Consider the following 18,037-nt stretch of genomic DNA (forward strand, 5'->3'; position numbering starts at 1 on the left):
CCAAAGAATAGAATGATCTTAGCCTTGCTAGATAGATTAAAACAACAAAACAGTCTTTTAAAGCATCTCCTTAATCTGTGAAAACACTTCCAAGTTACGTATAGTTTTGTCTGTCACATCTCAGAAAGGATAGAGTTAGAAGGGCAATCCAATTCAATCCCCTGTAGAGCTAGAGCAGCGCAGAAGAGGACAATTGAAATAATGAAAAGATTGCAAATAAACACCTGTGACATTTAAAGCCTCTTAGGTACATGGTAAGAAGAGATATTACAGAAGTAAATGTAATTCCTTATAATGATTAGATCAAGTGCTTTCCGCAAAATATTACAACAGGTGTTGTAATATAAATAAATGGGAGATGCCTTAAGTTTTTCATGCAGCTCTTGTTATTTGCAGCAAGATTCTGTGATGATTACCAACCTGAGTATTGTGTTGTCAAAGGCTTTCATGGCCGGAATCACTGGGTTGCTGTGAGTTTTCTGGGCTGTGTGAAGCCCAGAAGCATTCTCTCCTGACATTTCATAGAATCATAGAGTTGGAAGAGATATTGTGGGCTATCCTGTCCAATCCTCCACCAGGAAGCAGGAAAATCATATTCAAAGCACCCCTAACAGATGGCCATCCATTTTGTCCACATCTGTGGCAGTCATCCTCACAACTTCTGAGGATGCCTGCCATAGATGTGGGCAAAACATCAAGAAAGAATGCTTCTGGAACATGTCCATATAGCCCAGAAAACTCATAGCAACCCAAACTGCATAGTGTTAAAAACAGACAACTTAATAAATGAGATGGCTATCAAAGTGAGGACAAATCCATGTTCCCTCCTGTACCCAAGAATAAGCAACCCCCCCCCCTTCCAAATGCTGAACTACAACTGCTATATTCCTCATCATTAGACATCATGACTAGAGCTAATGAAAGTTGGGACACAGTAACATCTGGGAGGTTGCAGTTTGTTTAGTCAGGATATTGGGGTTTGAAGTTAGAGACAAGGCTTGTGGCTATGATTTCTCCGATTTTAAAATGCCCTTTAACCTTTCCCCAACCCCAGAGCCACAAATGCTGTTGGGTTGCAATTCCCATTATCCCCAGTTTGTATGGCAGATAAGTGATGGTTCTGATGAATAAGTGATTGTTGTTCTTAGGACTGAGGACACAAATTGAGCAAAAACTAAAGAACACCAACCACTAAGTAAAAAATTTATAGCTGGCACTCCCTATGTATGGGTTCAATGTCCCTTTGAAAGCAACCATAAGGTTAACATGTCCCATAATGAAAAACAGTCTTGTGGGTCCTGCCTACTGTCAGCATGTCACTTAATAACCGTTACTGGGAATCAGTGGGACAAGGTAGATCTTATGCTCTTGTTTGAGGCATTTGAATGGCCAGCATGGGAAACAGGATGCTGGACATAATAGTTCTTTAGTCTGATACAGTAAGATGTTTTTACATTCTTAAACATCCTATAAAGTTGAAAACATGGTTACCTGCAGTGTCAGCAGTGGTATGGTTTTGTTTTTTTTTGGCAAGGTGGATGAGAGGTTCAGGGAAATTATGGATAGAATATTGTTCGTGGTTTGTATTTCCCTCTTTGGAAGGAGCACAGTGATGGCTTAGTTTATACAATATTTGAAAATTGCTAATGCTCCCCTTCATTTAGCTCAAGCACTTTACAGATCTGTTTTCCTTGACTTAACTGAGCCTACATACACTCTATAGTTCTTTTTATTTTCTGCACAAGGTGTTTATTTCAAGATGTTCATTATAGGTAGGTAAAAGATTATGCACTTAAAAATAACTTCTTATTCAGCTTCTGCTTTTCACAGCAACCGTTTGTAGGTACTAAAATACACACAAGACATTTGGATTTGATGACAGGGTACTAGAAGTTTCTATAAGTTATGAGGAAATCACTCGTTTTCTATTTATTTCTTGGAGGCTTCACCTGGAAATATGATAGTCACACCAATCAAGGAAGGCTGGCAATGACCCTATTTTGACTGAATAAATAACAAAATATGCCTTTGATATTTTTATGAAGCCTATCTAAGTAGGTCCAATCTATCTGGCATACTACTGAATGGTTAACCACACAGAAAGATTAGAAGAAGAGGAGTAGTAACAAGAACAACAAAAATACTCTTTACATACAGTATGTGTGGGAAAATTCTGGCTCCCCAGATGGTTTGGCCTACAAATGTAATCACTCCTACCAAGCAAGGCCGAAGTTAAAGGATTTGGGAGCTGAAGGATGTAACTTCTAGAAGGCAAATGTTCCCAATCCCTTAATTTACAAGAACAGAAAGTAACTACTTAAGATGGTGACCAGATGATGAAAGCAGAGCTCTAAAATAGAACTCAGACAATTGCACCATGAAACCAAGTTTGTCTAATTTAACAGTATTTTGTACTTTTTTTCACTTGAGGCAAAGTTTAGGAGGAATTATGGATGTCCATTGGCCCAGTACCTCCACCCCACCCTCGCAGTTGCAACAAAGTCAATCAATCACTTCATAGTTTCCATTAGTGTTTTCCTTCTTTACCATCCAGTACCCCTGCCTCTCCAGTCAGGTTCAGTAATGCAAAACAAACTGGTCCAGAAGAACAACTCCTGTATCACAGGTTGCATGGATGTTCATTATTTGAGCTAAGACATCCAAATGTTTTGAGGCTTCAAGTTTCTTTTTCTGAGGTAGTTTATCACCATTGCTTACATAAAAGGTCTGGGCCTTCTGCAGATACAATATGCATTTCAGTTCCACAGATCCTAAGCAGAGTCCTACAACACCACTGTTAGACGATCTAGGATTGTCCCAATTCCTCACCCAATAATCACAGGAAAACATATTAAGAATTGGATCAGTCTGATTTCCATCACAGGGAACCTTTGAAGAGTTCATTTTTTAAATGTGTCTCCAAATGCTTTTTAAGGGATGACCTTGTCATATAACCTTTCTCACACACTGTACACTTGTATGGCCTCTCACCAGTGTGAATTCTCACGTGACAACGAAGAATCGAGCTTGTTGTGACCCTTTTGCCACAGTAGGAGCAACAATAAGGCTTCAGTCCTTTGTGGGCATTCTGATGTTTGGCAATGGCCGATTTTGTCTTGAAGCGTTTCCCACACTCGGTGCACAGGTATGGTCTGATATCTGAGTGGGTTGTCTGGTGCCTTGCAAGGTCTTTGGAGTGGCAAAAGCTTTTGGTACAGGTTTGGCAATGGTATGGTCTCTCCGATGTGTGAACTTTCTGATGTCTAGTGAGAGAATATTTGTCTCTGCAAGTTCTCCCACAGATAGAACAGGTGTGTCTTTTTTTGTCCTTGATGGTTCTCTGATGACCTGAGCTGCCCTTCAAGGATTTCTTGCTCTCTGGCCTTTTAAAGGTGTTTTCTTCCAAGTTGCCTTGATGTTTAGTAAGGGTTAAGCTAGCCATGAAGGTCTCTCCATCCTTAGAGCACTCAGGACGATTTTCTTCTGCACGGACATCCTGGTATCCTGAGTAGAATGAACTATCGGTCCATTTACTGATATTTCCTTCTCTGTGACTATCCTGTTCTTGAGTGAACATTGAGCCATCCCTCATTTTATTTTCACTTTCCAATCCTTTTATACAATTTTCTTCATTGTGGGCACTCTGAGTGAGCTGCGAGCTGTTCACATTCCCAGAAGATTCAGGAGTGTCTTCTTTCACACAGATAGCCTGATACCTAGAGGAGATTGAATATTCAAACCATTTAGTAACATTGTCATTGGCATGGCTAACAGGATTTTTAGGAAGCATCGTGTTATCTCTGGATAGTCTCTCAGATAAAAATCCTTGAGAAGGTTTTTCTTCCAAATAGGTGCTCTGGTTTTCAGAACTACCAATGCCCACAGAGCATTCAGGGATTTTCACATCCATTTGGACACCCTGACATGCAGCAGAGGTTGAACTGTCTGACCAGTTATTAGAAATGTTTTCCACGGTACAGGCTTCTTCTTTAATTGCACTCAAGCTGTTATCAGGATCCTTCCCAGCAGTGGACACGTTATCAGGCTTTCCCTTTTCATGCATGTCCTGGTGCCGAAAGAGGGAATATTTTGTTCCAAAGACTTTCCCACAAACAGAGCACTGATAGGATCTTGTGTCCATGTGGATGCGCTTATGCCTACTGAGAGAATAATTGGTTCGGAAGACTTTCCAGCAGAAAGAGCACTTATGGGATGGTCCTTCCACATGTATTTCCTGATGATGAGTGAGGGCATACCTGTAAGCAAAGGCTTTCCCACAAATGCCACAGGAATAAGGTTTGCTCCCCATGTGCAGCTGGTGGTGTCGACGGAGGGACGACTGCGTCCTGAAAGCTTTCCCACAGTAAGAGCATTTATGTTGGTACATCTGTTCTTCGATATGGGATTCCTGATGATGGGCAAGAGTATATCTGTAGGCAAAGGCTTTTCCACAGACATTACATTTATAGGGCTTGCCTTTTATGTGGATTTGCTGATGTCTATAGAGGACACTTTTTGCCTTGAAGGCTTTTCCGCAGTAAGAGCATTTGTGCTGATGTTCTCCTTTGACTTGGACGTGTTGTGTGTCACTGAAGGACCATTTATGGGAAGATGCTTTTCCCTGGCTGGAGCTTTTGTTCGTTCTGCATTCTGGGTGGACTTGCTGGTGCCTCCTGAGATTATAGTGGGTTGCATATGTTCTCTTGCAGTTAGGGCACTGAAAACCCTTTTCACCAGCAGGCAGCACTTCTTCCCCAGAGGCTTCCTGCTGGGGTTCAATTTTATATTGTTCTTTTCCATGGGTTCTCTGATGGTTAGCAAAACATCGACTGTCCCGGAAAGTTTTCCCACAATCAGGACATGTCTGTAAGTTCTGTTCCATTTCAGTATTGGGCTGTTGAGCCTGTATTAAATTGGCACAGACTGGTTTTCCACAATCAAAGCACATGTCTTGTTTCAAATTTAAATGGTTTGTCTGACTTGCAGGAAAGGGCTCTTCTTGCTTGAAGATGTCTCCTTCGCCTGCTTGCTTATATGTTTGCTCTTGCATGTGGCTTCTCTGATGATTAACAAAACATCTTTCATTCTTGAAACATTTTCCACATTCAGGGCACATCCCGAAATATCCTTCTGGGTTACTGCTCTTATCTGTAGAGTGGGACAAACTCTCTAGAAAATTCATTTGATGATTTAAGTGTTGATGTGGCTGTTCTCTTTCGTCCATCCTACAATGACTGTCAAATAATCTGTTGTCGTCAAAACTATTTGTGCATTTTAGGTTCTTACAAGAACACTCTCCTGACTGTAGCCTCTCATGTTTGATTTCAGACAATTTCTCCCCATCGCTCGTCCCGCTGTCAGGACACACATAGCAGTTGTTCTCCAAATGGATTGTCATTTGGTGGCTAATGAGATCTTTCTGTTTTATGAAACCTCTTCCACAATTAGAGCATTTAAAGAGATGAGCTCCCGAGTGGACCGCCATCAGATGCCTAATAAGGTATCTCTCTTCTGTATAGCTTTTCTCACAGGCAGGGCACGGATAGGTTGCTTGACTAGTGTGCGATTTCTGATGTTCAGTGAGAATGGCCCTTGTAACAAAGCTCTCTCCACACTCGGGGCATTCACAGAGTTCTACTTCTGAATGTGACTTTCTCTTATGCACTTTTCTTATATGTACAGAAAGCCTTGATTTCTCAAGGAAGCACTTGCCACAGATGGAACATTTAAAGGGCTTCACTCCACTATGGATTTTGATATGCCTCTTCAGGGATGATCTCCTACTGAAGCACTTCCCACATTCAGAACATTCGTTCTGGCCCTCTTCTGCATCTATTCCTTGCTGACCATTTTGCTTCCCAACAAAGTCCCTGTCGTTTTTGTCAGCTCTGTGGATACTGCCCTGTAGTGGACCATGCCAACTCTTGTAGGCTTCTTCTTTCCGGCTGCCGGAGTCACATTTCCCCAACAAAGGCGCTCGTGGCTTTGTGACCCTGGGGCCCTCCCGCTGAACACTGCCTTCTTCTTCTTTTTCACTTGCTGAGTCGTCATCTGTTGGAATAAAGAGAGATGGGAGTCATTCTGGGAACTGGCTAGGTAAAGGTTAACACAACAACCAGGAGGCTGATGCATCTTCTTTTCAAGGAAAAAATTGGGGGTTTTTTCAGTTTAGGAAAGAATGGAGAATGTGATAAAGATTTATAAAATCAGTCATGTGTGAAAAATCCCCTTTGATATAAGAAGGGAAGCCAGTTTGACATTTTGGCCAAGGTCTCAATGATGCTTTGGGGAGGGGGGGGGGGGAGTTGACACAAAGTCCACTGACTTCATGAGGCCTGCAGTGGGCCAAGGGGTAAATATACCTCTGACATGTTTTCTCCCATTTTCCATAACGCTAGAACTGAAGATCCAACAATATAGATTGTCAGCAGGTTAAGAATTTATTTCTTTACAAACACATAGTGAACCTATGGATTGTTGCCAATACAGAAACAAATTAGAAGGGGCATAGAAAAAACGGAATGTGTAGGGATCCTCAAGTGACAACTCTTACCTGAACTAGATGAATCTGAACTGGGCACGCTCACAGGACTCCGGTAGGAATTCCACCAATTTCCACTCTCCTGCCATTTTGTTAGAACTTGTTTATCCAGCTCTTGTTCAGTAGCAGCTTCGGCGGTGGCGGCGGCAGCAGCAGCTTCGGCAGCAGCAGCTTCGGCAGCAGTAGCGGCACTTTCAGGGCTCTGAAGATCTGGGTCCCAGGATTCTTGCCTTCGTTCGAGATGAGCTAGCAGTTCAGAGGTTTGAAGTGGAGAGGCTGATAGAAAGAAATAAAGAGAAAGAGAGGAGGGAGAATGGGGAGGATGAGTAATGGACATATTCCCACATTTAACCAGAAAAAATAAAAAATATTGCCTTTTCTAGCTTCAGTCTATATATGTTCCATCTACATTGTAGAATTAATGCAGTTTGACATCTCTTTAACTGCAATGACTGAAGGCTATAAAATCACAGGGGTTGTAGTTTTATAAGATCTTTTAACCACTTCTGTGCTAAATAATGCTAGTGCCTCACTAAATTACCCATATCGGGATTCCATAACATTGAGTCATAGCAGTTAAAGCGGTGTTCAACTGTATTAATTTTACAATGAAGATGCACCCTGAGACAAGAATGGAAATCACATATAAAAGCCCCATCCCCATACTTATAGGGAAGTGGTGAAGTTATATTCAGCCCAGAGTAGTTCAGACAGTTTTGGTCATGGCTCCACAGTACACCCCCAAAGTCAAATTAGTCACAGGAGGGGGGTATATCTATATTTCAGCAATGGCCAGTCAGTAAGCTGCTCCCTTGTGGTGTAGGTGAAAAGGGGACTTCATAATTAGATACTGATTACCTCCTTGTGCAAGCTTGTAAAAATTTGAATGCCTAAATGCTTTGGTGCTTTGAATGTGATTTTCCTGCTTCTTGTCCGGGGGTTGGACTGGATGGCCCACGAGGTTTCTTCCAACTCTAGGATTCTATGACCTCTGGTGCCACTTATAACAGATTTATATAGCAAGATCTCCACATTAATGGGGATTAGGGGCAGAGGAACACCATCAAATTGAAAAGCCACAAAATAAATGCCACTTTATTGCCCGAGAGAACAGTTCTTGGGAATTTCTAGGTCTTCCAGCATGACTCTATTGTCAACTTGTACTGGAAGATGACCAAAGAATTGCATTGGAGGACACAGTGATTCATAGGGAGAACATTTTTAATCAAATCTATGAATAATCAAATCTGCAAAAGTCAAAACTGCAAATGAGGAGGGATGACTGTGTTGGCATTGTGACCAACAGGACCATGGCTTTTGAAACTTATGATACAAAATATAGGTGAAATATTCATTATCCAAAATGCTTGGGACCAGAAGTGTTTTGGATTTTCTCCCCAATTTTGGAATGACTATATTTGTTTATACATACAACATAAGATATGTTGAGGATAGGAGTCAAATCAAAATGTGAAATTCATTTGCACTTTATATCTAACCTGAAGGTATTTTCATACATTATTAATAATTTTGTGCATCAAACAAAGTTTGTGTGCATTCAACCATCAGAAGGTAAATGTGTTGTTATCTTAACCATCTATGTGGACCATTTTGAATATTTTGGAATTCCAGATAAGGGATGCTCAATAATGACCAAATAGGCCTGTTGCCTTTAACTATAAAATATTGTCAAAGCAACTGACATTAATAAAACACAAGAAGAAGCATTCCTTTCCTTCTATCTCTGGATATTTTAGGAAACTGTAATATAATGAGGTGCTGAAAATGACCCTATCTCTACCCAAATACCCCAGAGACATATAATTCTCCAAATTAAAATATCCTGGCAATTTCCAAACATGCCAAATTAAATCTTGGAGGATGTCTGGAAGTGGCAGAAATCTTAATCCAGATGAAGGGTAATGGGTTGAAAAAAGCTACTATACACACATATCTAAGAATATGGCTGACTGAACACAACAGGGGTTTACATCTAAACAAATAGTATATAAGACAGGCAATCTGATGCCTCCAGACGTTTGAGTGACCAGTCTCATAATCCCTAACCAAAAGGAAGATGAACTCCAAAAGATCTGCAGTTCATCAAGATGTTTATCTTGGTCTCTGACACAGATCCAGAGTAGGGCCCGTATGCTTCCTTCCCCAGATGTTGTCAAGCTACAACTGCCAATCTTGTTCACCACTGGCTGTGCTGGCTATGGCCGGTGGGAGCTGCAGTTTCACAACATCTGAAGGGCTACCTAATTCCCACCCTTGGTTTAGCTATCCCATTCTCAAAAGCAACCTCATTGGCTTTCCTGGAAAAAGTTTCAAATGAAACCAGGGATCATTCCACACTACACAATTAATAAAAGTATAATTCCACTTTAATTTCTGTGCTTCAATCCTAAATAATCCTGGGATTTGCAGGTTAGGAAGAGGCATTGAGAATTCCCAGCCAGAGAGCTCAAACCCTGGGACTCCACATAATGCAGCCATGGCATGAAAGTGGAAGTACTGCACTACATAGTAAGACCCCTGTATCCACAGTGATATATTCTTGGCCAGACTGTGGTTATCTGAAACTGTGAATATGATCCAAGGTCATTAAATGATCTGATTTCCAGTCCCAGCATAATGCAGAGCTGCACTGGAGGACCTGGTGGTGTTTACACTGTAGAATTAATGCAGTTTGACACCACTTTAACAGTTATGGCTCAATGCAGTGGAATCATATGAGTTGTCCTTTTCCAAGGCCTTTCATGCCAAAGAGTGATGGTGTATCACCAAATAACAAATTCCAGGATGCTATAGTATTAAGCCACAGCAGTTCCACAGTGTAGATGCATCCCTGGTGGGCCTCCTGGTGATGCAGCAGGTTAAACTGCTGAGCTACTGAACTTGCTGACCAAAACGTTGGCAGTTTGAATCAAGGGAGTGGGGTGAGCTCCCACTGTTAGGCCCAGATTCTGCCAACCTAGCAATTCGAAAACATCCAAGTGTTTTCAATCGGTACCATTTCTGTGGGGAGGTAACAGTGCTCCATGCAGTCATGGTGACCACATAACCTTGGAGGTGTCTACGAACAATGCCGGCTCTTCGGCTTAGAAATGGAGATGAGCACTACCCCCCCCCCCCCCAGAGTTGGACATGACTAGACTTATTATCAAGGGAAACCTTTACCTTTTACTTTAGATGCATCTCTAAAGAGGTATCCTCTCTAGGTATTTGCTATATCCTCCAAAGCAACCCCATGATAACATCTAGAACCATAGAATGGCCTAGATAACCTAGTAAATTTCTAGAGACATTTTCCCCCTGTGGTTACAGGGGTCCTTCCTGTAATTATTGTAGTGTGCAAGGATCCCACCCATGTCATAGGGTGCATCTACAGTGTAGAAATAATGCAGTTTGACATAACTTCAACTACCATGGCTCAATGCTGTGGAATTCTGGGTGTTGGTGAAACACCAGTAGTCTTTGACAGAGAAGGCAGAAGACTTTGTAAAACTACAACTCCCATTATGCCACAGTATTGAGCCATGGCAGGTAAGGTGGTGTCACGCTGCATTGTTTCTACAGTGTAGATGAACCCACAACCCGTTAAAACTCACAGTGCTAAAGAAAAAAAATTAATAAAAAGGGGGGAAGAAAAAGAAGAAAATGGGTGGGAGCCATCTCACCCATAAAGATGGTGTTGTAGCTCTCTTGCATTACTTCCCTGTAGAGGCTTCCTTGATCAGAGGCCAGGAGATCCTGCTCTATCTGAAAGAAGAAAAAAAAGCCCACCCAGTTCACTGACAAAAGCCTTAGGTCTAAAAGGAATAGTATCAAGGAATGCCAACCCACCCACCACCACCCTAGCCCTTCAACATGACCCCGCAGGGCAGGGCATGGAGAAGGATGAGACTTATTTACCTGAGCTGACACTGTTTTGGCCATTTTCTGTCACAAACAGCGTGTCTTCGCATGGAAAGTCTCTGTATGCAAGAGTGGTGGTTGAGAAGGAACAGAGCAAAAGTTTCAGAAAAGGCTTTGGGGTGTTAAGCGTTTACATCTTCTCTATCAGTTGGCACTCCAACCCACTGGAGATGCTGAAAGCCACTTTAAACCACTCGGCTTGCTCTTGGAGGGATCATCTGATCACCTTTTCTGAAAGGCTCAGAACATGTGGCCCTTCATAGGTTGGATTGCAACTCCCAGCAACCCCTAGCCAGCATAGCCAGTGGTGAGGGGTAATGGCAGTGGCAGTCTAACAACACCCAAAGAACACTGTTATAGCATTTCCATCCCACTTTACCTGTGATGGTTCCATTCTACGGAGTCCTGGAATTTGAAGTTTGGCGAGGAGCAGGAGACATTCTCTGATAGAAAACTCTAGTCTTGTCGTTGGGGGAAAGCGTCCTAGCATTGAATTCCAAGCACCTTGGCAAGCTACAAATCCCTGGATTGTTAAAATGGAGGCATGATAATTAGAAGCTCTATCAAAGCATGGATACAACCTCTAGAACACCCAATTTCTCCTGTCCATGGACTGCATCTTACTCCCTGCTCCGTTTCCTCATTCCAAATACGTTTTTATGAAATATCTAGTTTATTACTGTAATGGTCATGCCTCCCTATATGCATAAATAAAAAAAAGTAAAGCAAACTGTGATGATCCAGTGGGGAGGGGCTGGAATTCCAGTCAAGCAGCAAATATTATTTTGAGGTCTAATCAAAGTGACACAAAATCATCCTCTTCCTTCTCCTCCTCCTCCTCATGCCTACATGATTATTGCTATGATTACTATAATAATATTTATTTATTACTTGTTTCTCTTGACTGAGAGGCAAAATCATGAGCAAGCTTTCAGGCTCTCTAGAATTCTTTATCAAGATAGATACTAAGTCAATCCGACAATAGCGAGTGGAACTGGGAGAGTGAGAGAGAGAAAGAGAGAAAATGTGTACTCTGTATTTTGGTTACATTCTTAGGATAGTGTGCTGGAAAAGATTACTAAGTGGCACTGCAAATCAAAGTCAGTTGTATTTATTTATTTATTTATTATTTATTTGTGACATTTCTACTCCACCTTTCTCACCCTGGAGGGGACTCATGTAGCTGTAGGTGCATCTACACCGTAAAATGAGTGCAGTTCGACACCACTTTAATTGCTACGACTCAATATTATAGGATCATGGGAGTTGTGGCTTTACCAGATGTTTCCCCTTCTTTGCCACAGAATGCTGATGCTTCACCAAACTATAACTCACATAATTCCATAGATTTGAGCCATGGCAATTAAAGTGGTGTCAAACTGCATTCATTCTCCAGCTCTGGTACACCCTTACTGTGTTTAGGTGAACTATGTCAAAGTGTGTGTAAGACTGCAACCTGAACTGGAGACCCACTTTGATGTAGGTATTAGACCGGAACTGAGCAAACCTAATGGATCTGGGGACAAGTTTTCTGCTCCAATATTTATTTATTTATTTATTTATTTATTTATTTATTTATTTGTGATATTTCTACCTCGCCTTTCTCACCCCAGAAGGGATTCAAGGTGGCTTCACGTACAGGCAACAATTCGATGCCCTAAAACACAATGTACAGTTAAATAAATATTAAAATAGAATTTAAAAGTACATTAAAAACAATACATTCAAAGTTAATTAAACACGTAATCCATGAGCATCGTCCGGGCCGTTCAATGGTCATTGCACATTGTTCCAAGCCTATCTGTCGCACAAGTTCTCTAAAGGCCTGATCACAAAGCCACGTTTTCACTCTCTTGCGGAAGGTCAGGAGGGAGAGGGTTGATCTAATATCCCCGGGAAAGGAATTCCAAGGCTGAGGGCCACTACTGAGAAGGCCCTGTCTCTCGTCTCTGCCAATTCCACCTGTGAGGGGGACAGGACGAGATCAGGGCCTCCCCAGATCATCTTAAACTCCATGGTGGTTAATAGAGGGATATGTTTGGACAGATAAGCTGGGCCAGAACCATTTAGGGCTTTGTAGGCTAAAGCCAGCACTTTGAATTGTGCTCAGTAGCAGATGGGCAGTCAGTGGAGCTGATGTAACGGTGATTGTATGCTCCCTGTACATCACTCTGGTGAGCAATCTGGCTGCCACCCATTGGACCATTTGTAGCTTCCAAACGGTCTTCAAAGGCAGTTCCACATACAGTGAGTTGCAGTAGTCTATTCAGGATGTAACCAGAGCATGGAATACTTTGGCCAAGTTTGACTTTCCAAGGTACAGGCGCAACTGGCGCACGAATTCTAATTGTGAATGCTCCCCTGGCAACCACCAAAACCTGGGGTTCCAAGCTCAGCGATGAGTCCAGAATAACTCCCAAGCTGCAAACCTGCATCTTAAGGGGGAGTGTAACCCCCAGTAACTTTGAGGGGGACAACAGATTCCTCAAAATGCTAATCAATAAGAGGACAAAATTGCAAGTAGCTAAAAGCTACTGATTTTAAAAATAAAGTATGGTTGTTATTGTGTTAAAACAGTGATTTGGGTCCAGCAAAAGGAGGGGGGGGGGAGGCAGCAAGGTTACACTTCCTCACTCCTTGGTTAGAGCATTCAACAAAAGACAAGGAAACCCAATTTCGTGGTCTGCCAATCATCCATGAAACTCCATGGATCACAGTTCCTCAACTTAACTATCATCTTAGCCCTTCAGCACAGGATAGAATCATCACACGTACCTTGCAGGCATGTTGTGAGGATCACAATTTAATGCCTCAGCTGAAGCCTCTGGAAATCTGGAAGTTGTGTTTCAACAAAGTCTTTCACTTTCTCTGCCACAGAATCAGATGTCTTAGTAAAGGTAAAGGTTTTCCTCTGACATTAAGTCCAGTCGCGTCCGACTCTGGGGGTTGGTGCTCATCTCCATTTCTAGGCCGAATAACTGGCATTGTCCGTAGACACCTCCAAGGTCATGTGGCCAGCATGACTGCATGGAGTGCTGTTACCTTCCCATTGGAGCAGTACCTATTGATCTACTCACGTTTTTGAACTGCTAGGTTGGCAGAAACTGGGGCTGACAGCGGAAGCTCATGCCACTCCCCGGATTCGAACCTGTGACCTTTTGGTCAACAAGTTTAGCAGCTCAGCGGTTTAACCCACTGCGCCACCAGGTGTCCTACCAAACTACAAATCCCAGGATTTCTTAGCATTGAGCCATGGCAGTCAGGGGTTGCGTTAGCGCAGCGATTAAAACTGCTAGCTGCAGGAAATCTGCTGACTGGAGGCTTAGCAGTTTGAAGCCACGAGTCAGGGTGAGCTACTGGCTTCTGCATACCTAGCAGTTGGAAAGCATGAAATGTGAGATCAATAAGTACCGCCTTGGTGCCACAAATACCATCTGCCTTGGTAAAAGGCTGGCCTATGCAGACATGCTGGCAACAATCCAAGAAACTCTATGGGCAACAGGCTCCTCAGCATGGAAAAATGGAACAAGAGCACCTCCTCATGGCTAGAGTTGAGCATCGCCAACTGACGTAGGAAAAGGGAAGGTCTTTACCTCTCTTTATGTATTGTATGTCTTTGTCACTGTGTAAAAAGGCATTGAGTGTTTGCCTTATATATGTAAACTGTCATCTACTCCGAGTCCCTCCGGGAAGATGAAACGGAATATCAATCAAGTGCATTATTATTATTATTATTATTAGAAACACAAGAAGATGAGTCCACAGCAGACAGGATCACTCTGCTGGCTGTTGTATTGGATCACACGTCAGACATTTCCCAAGTGTCTAGGACTGTGTGATGTATTGGCGAATAATGCGTGCAGATCCAGTAAAGTGGCCTTCTGCAGCTAGCAAATTGTAATTTTGTCAGTGCCGATTATGTTTAAGTGCAGGCCAAGGTCTTTAGGCACTGCACCCAGTGTGCCGATCACCACTGGGACCAACTTTAATGGCTTGTGCCAAAGTCTTTGCAGTTCAATCTTTAAATCCTCATATCGTGTCAGCTTTTCCAGTTGTTTCTCTTCAATCCTGCTGTCGCCTGGGATTGCAACATTGATTATCCATACTTTGTTTTTTAACATGATTGTGGAGTATTGTGCTCCAAAACTCTTGTCAGTCTGAATTTGGAAGTCCCAGAGTAGTTTGATGTATTCATTTTCTGTAACTTTTTCAGGCGTGTGATCCCACCAGTTCTTTGTCGCAGGCAGATGGTATTTGTGGCACAAGTTTCAATGAATCATCTGAGCAACAGTGTTATGCCTCTCCTTGTAGTATGTCTGCGCGATCTTCTTGCAGCAGCTGAGGATGTGATCTATTGTTTCATCTGCTTCCTTGCAGAGTCTACATTTGAGATCTGTTTGCTGACTTTTCAATTCTGGCTTTGATGGCATTTGTTCTAATGGCTTGTTCTTGGCTGCCAGAATCAGACTCCCCGTCTCCTTTTTCAACGTTCCATTTGTGATTATTATTATTATTATTTTACTGACACAAAAACACAGTATGTCACAGTAAATGAGATATTTATGCTGGATTTCATATCACAAAATCACAAGTTGAACACTTCCCAAGCATCTAGGACTATGTGATGTTTATTATGATTATGACTATTATTATTATTATTATTATTAAAGTGGTGTCAAACTACATTGATTCTATAGTATAGATGGAATTTTGGTCTCAGTACTCATAGGTGCCTCATCTAGAACCTAATCTCGTTATGTCTCATATCTCATCCTACACTTTGTGACTTAAATGCATACATGGCCGCGAACTAGGATACTGGATTGTGTGATTTTATAGAATTGGTTTTAAAGCTTTTATTGTGTTTTAATGATTATGTTTTTATTATGTGTAGTTTTTGGCATCTAAATGTTGCCTAGATATGTAAGCCTCCTTGAGTCCCCTACGAGGTTGAGAAGGAGGGGGTATAAATAGAGTAAATAACTAAATAGATAGAAAGATAATGTCTTTGGTATAAAACCAACATTTCCCATTCCAGCATTTTTTTTACTTTTGCTTAACTTCCACCCTGAAAAACTTGAATACTTGCTCAATACCTTGCAAGGACTTTTCAGGGGGGGGGGGGGATTATTTTGCAATGATAGTAGTGGAAGTATTCTCCTACAGTGGGTGCGAGCTACTTCCCTAGGTTTTCCCATCCTCCTGTCTAATTTTTGGGGTCACTTAGGTGGCCTCTGGTGGAGCAGCGAGTTAAACTGCTGAGCTGCTGACCTTGGTGTCCGAAAGGTTGGTGGTTCAAATCTGGGGAGTGGGGTGAGCTCCTGCTGTTAGGCCCAGCTTCTGCCAACCCAGCAGTTCAAAACATGCAAATGTGAGATCAATAGGTACCGCTCCGGCGGGAAGGTAACAGCACTCCATGCAGTCATGCTGGCCAAATGACCTTGGAGGTGTGTATGGACAACACCGCCTCTTCAGCTTAGAAATGGGGATTAGCACCACCACCACCCCCCCCCCCCCCGAGTCAGACATGTCAAGGGGAAACCTTTACCTTTCCTTTGAGATAGAAACCTGTCTTTTACTGAGGTGGCTTGTAAAATATGTGTATCCTAGTGATCATGAAAGTGGGAACTTGGTATCTTATGCGGTTTTGTTCCAGCACCCCTGTAGATACCAAAATCCATGGATACTCAGATCCCATTATAGACAATATGTGTCCATAATAATGAAATAATAAAATATGTGTATACCAGTGGTGATGAAAGTGGGACCTTGGTATATGCTGTGGTTGTGTTTCAGCACCCCTGTAGATACCAAAATCCATGGATACTCAGATCCCATTGTAGACAATGGCATTGTAAAATGGTGACCCTTTATATAAAATAGCAAAATCAAATTTTCCTTAAAAAAATATTTCAAGCCAATGATGAGTGGAATCTATAGATGTAGAATCCATGGATATGGAGGGACGTCTGCAATCAGTAACAACACATGTTTAACCATCATGGGCACCATGGATCCATTTTCTCCCACACTGAGCAAGCTTTAATAACCTCTATCTGTATAAGAAAGATAAAGATTTCCCCTGACATTAAGTCTAGTCGTGTCCAACTCTGGGGGGTGGTGCTCATCTCTATTTCTAAGCTGAAGAGTTGGCGTTGTCCATAGACACCTCCATGGTCATGTGGCCAGCATGACTGCATAGAGCACCGTTATTTTCCCGCTAGACCAGAACTTTTTGTTCTACTCACATTTGCATGTTTTGAACTGCTAGGTTTGCAGAAGCTGGGGCTAACAGCAAGAACTCACCCTGCTTTCTGGTCAGCAAGTTCAGCAGCTCAGTGGTTTAACCTGCTGCACGACCAGGGAACCTCATATGCATAGAAACAAGCAAAGATTTTATCTGAGCATGTGCAAATATATATATTTCTCATCTCTGGGTCTCCATGGCTTATCCCCACAGATGTGGCTTTTGGGGAAGGCGGGGCAAAGTTTCCAAATGAGAGCACAGGGCCTACGTCAATGCATATTTGGAATATGCAATGGAAACCCATCGAAATAAAGGACACCTTCCTATCTCAAAAATAATACATATCACAGAGAAGAGATGATCTATGGAGGAGGAGGGTTGCAATCCTGGAAGAGACTACAAGGGCCATCCATCCAATCTCAGCCTCTTGCCATGTAAACCCCGTTATGTCTCACCTTTAAATGTGTTTCCATTTTTTAATATTTGGGTTTCATTAGCATTTTTTAACATTTGATATATATTATGCAAAAAAATATGAAAGGAATGGCTAATGTATCCAAAGAGAAGGGAATTAAGGAAGGAAGCAGGGTGCTTTCACCAGAGAAAGGGGAATGCAGGATTATCTCTCTCTGCAAGACTTCTTTTCAATGGATTGTCCCCCTTTTCAAGATCTCGTGCTTATCGATTGCCCCCCTTTAATAAGGCCCCGTTTTCATGATTTGTCCTCCTCCCTGAGACCTCTTTTTGATGCATTGCCCCCCTTTGCAAGACCCCCTTTTTAAATGGAAGCTGTCCCTCCCCTTTCTTGTTCTCTTTCCCCATCTTTGCTTGGCTCCCAGCCTCCCTCCAAGACCCCCCACCCCCTTTATATGGCGGAGAAAGACCCCCATTCTTTCCCTCCCTCGATGCATATTTTATTTTCATTCTTTTACCTCCGATCTCGAGTTCCAAAAGCAATGGCAGCAGCAGAGTCCGGTTCGAACCGGAGTCAGACCCGCACGGTTGCAACTTCTGCAGCAGACAAAAGAAAGCAGATCTCTCTCTCCCTCTCCCTCTCCCTCCTTCCTTCCTTCCTCCTGCTGCTCCTGCTTTTTAAAAAATATAATAAAAATAGTAATAGTGATTGCACACCTAGATAGAGATTGCAAGAGGAGGTGGCGGATCCCAGCTCACAATGGAGTCCCCAGCATCTGTGCTCAAAAAAGGCTCACCCCCCCCCCCCTTTGCAAAAATGGGGCGCCGAGGAAGACAAGGCCAGCGACAGGCAGCTAGCCAAGCCAGGCAGGCGCCCCTCCCTCGCAGGCAATCGGGTGGCAGCACCGCCCTCT

General features: G+C 42.5%; 1 protein-coding gene across 3 annotated transcripts; it reads right to left on the bottom strand.

Moving 5' to 3' along the window:
* Positions 1-1,711: 1,711 nt before the first annotated feature.
* Positions 1,712-18,014, bottom strand: LOC132769491 (zinc finger protein 11-like). 3 transcript variants are annotated; one of them, XM_060766560.2, is made up of 6 exons: positions 17,841-18,014; positions 10,842-10,985; positions 10,460-10,521; positions 10,225-10,306; positions 6,554-6,817; positions 1,712-6,051 (listed from the first exon to the last, which is right to left on the bottom strand). In XM_060766560.2, exons 3-6 carry the CDS (start codon positions 10,481-10,483, stop codon positions 2,879-2,881), a joined length of 3,543 nt encoding a protein of 1,180 aa, XP_060622543.2. In that variant the 5' UTR covers positions 10,484-10,521; positions 10,842-10,985; positions 17,841-18,014; the 3' UTR covers positions 1,712-2,878. The 3 variants fall into 3 exon arrangements, with proteins under 3 accessions (XP_060622543.2, XP_060622542.2, XP_067319510.1); XM_060766559.2 differs by having other exon boundaries at positions 17,642-18,014; XM_067463409.1 differs by lacking the exon at positions 17,841-18,014 and adding an exon at positions 13,238-13,499.
* Positions 18,015-18,037: the final 23 nt, after the last annotated feature.

This window comes from Anolis sagrei, chromosome 2 (assembly GCF_037176765.1).
Source record: "Anolis sagrei isolate rAnoSag1 chromosome 2, rAnoSag1.mat, whole genome shotgun sequence".
NCBI lineage: Eukaryota > Metazoa > Chordata > Lepidosauria > Squamata > Dactyloidae > Anolis > Anolis sagrei.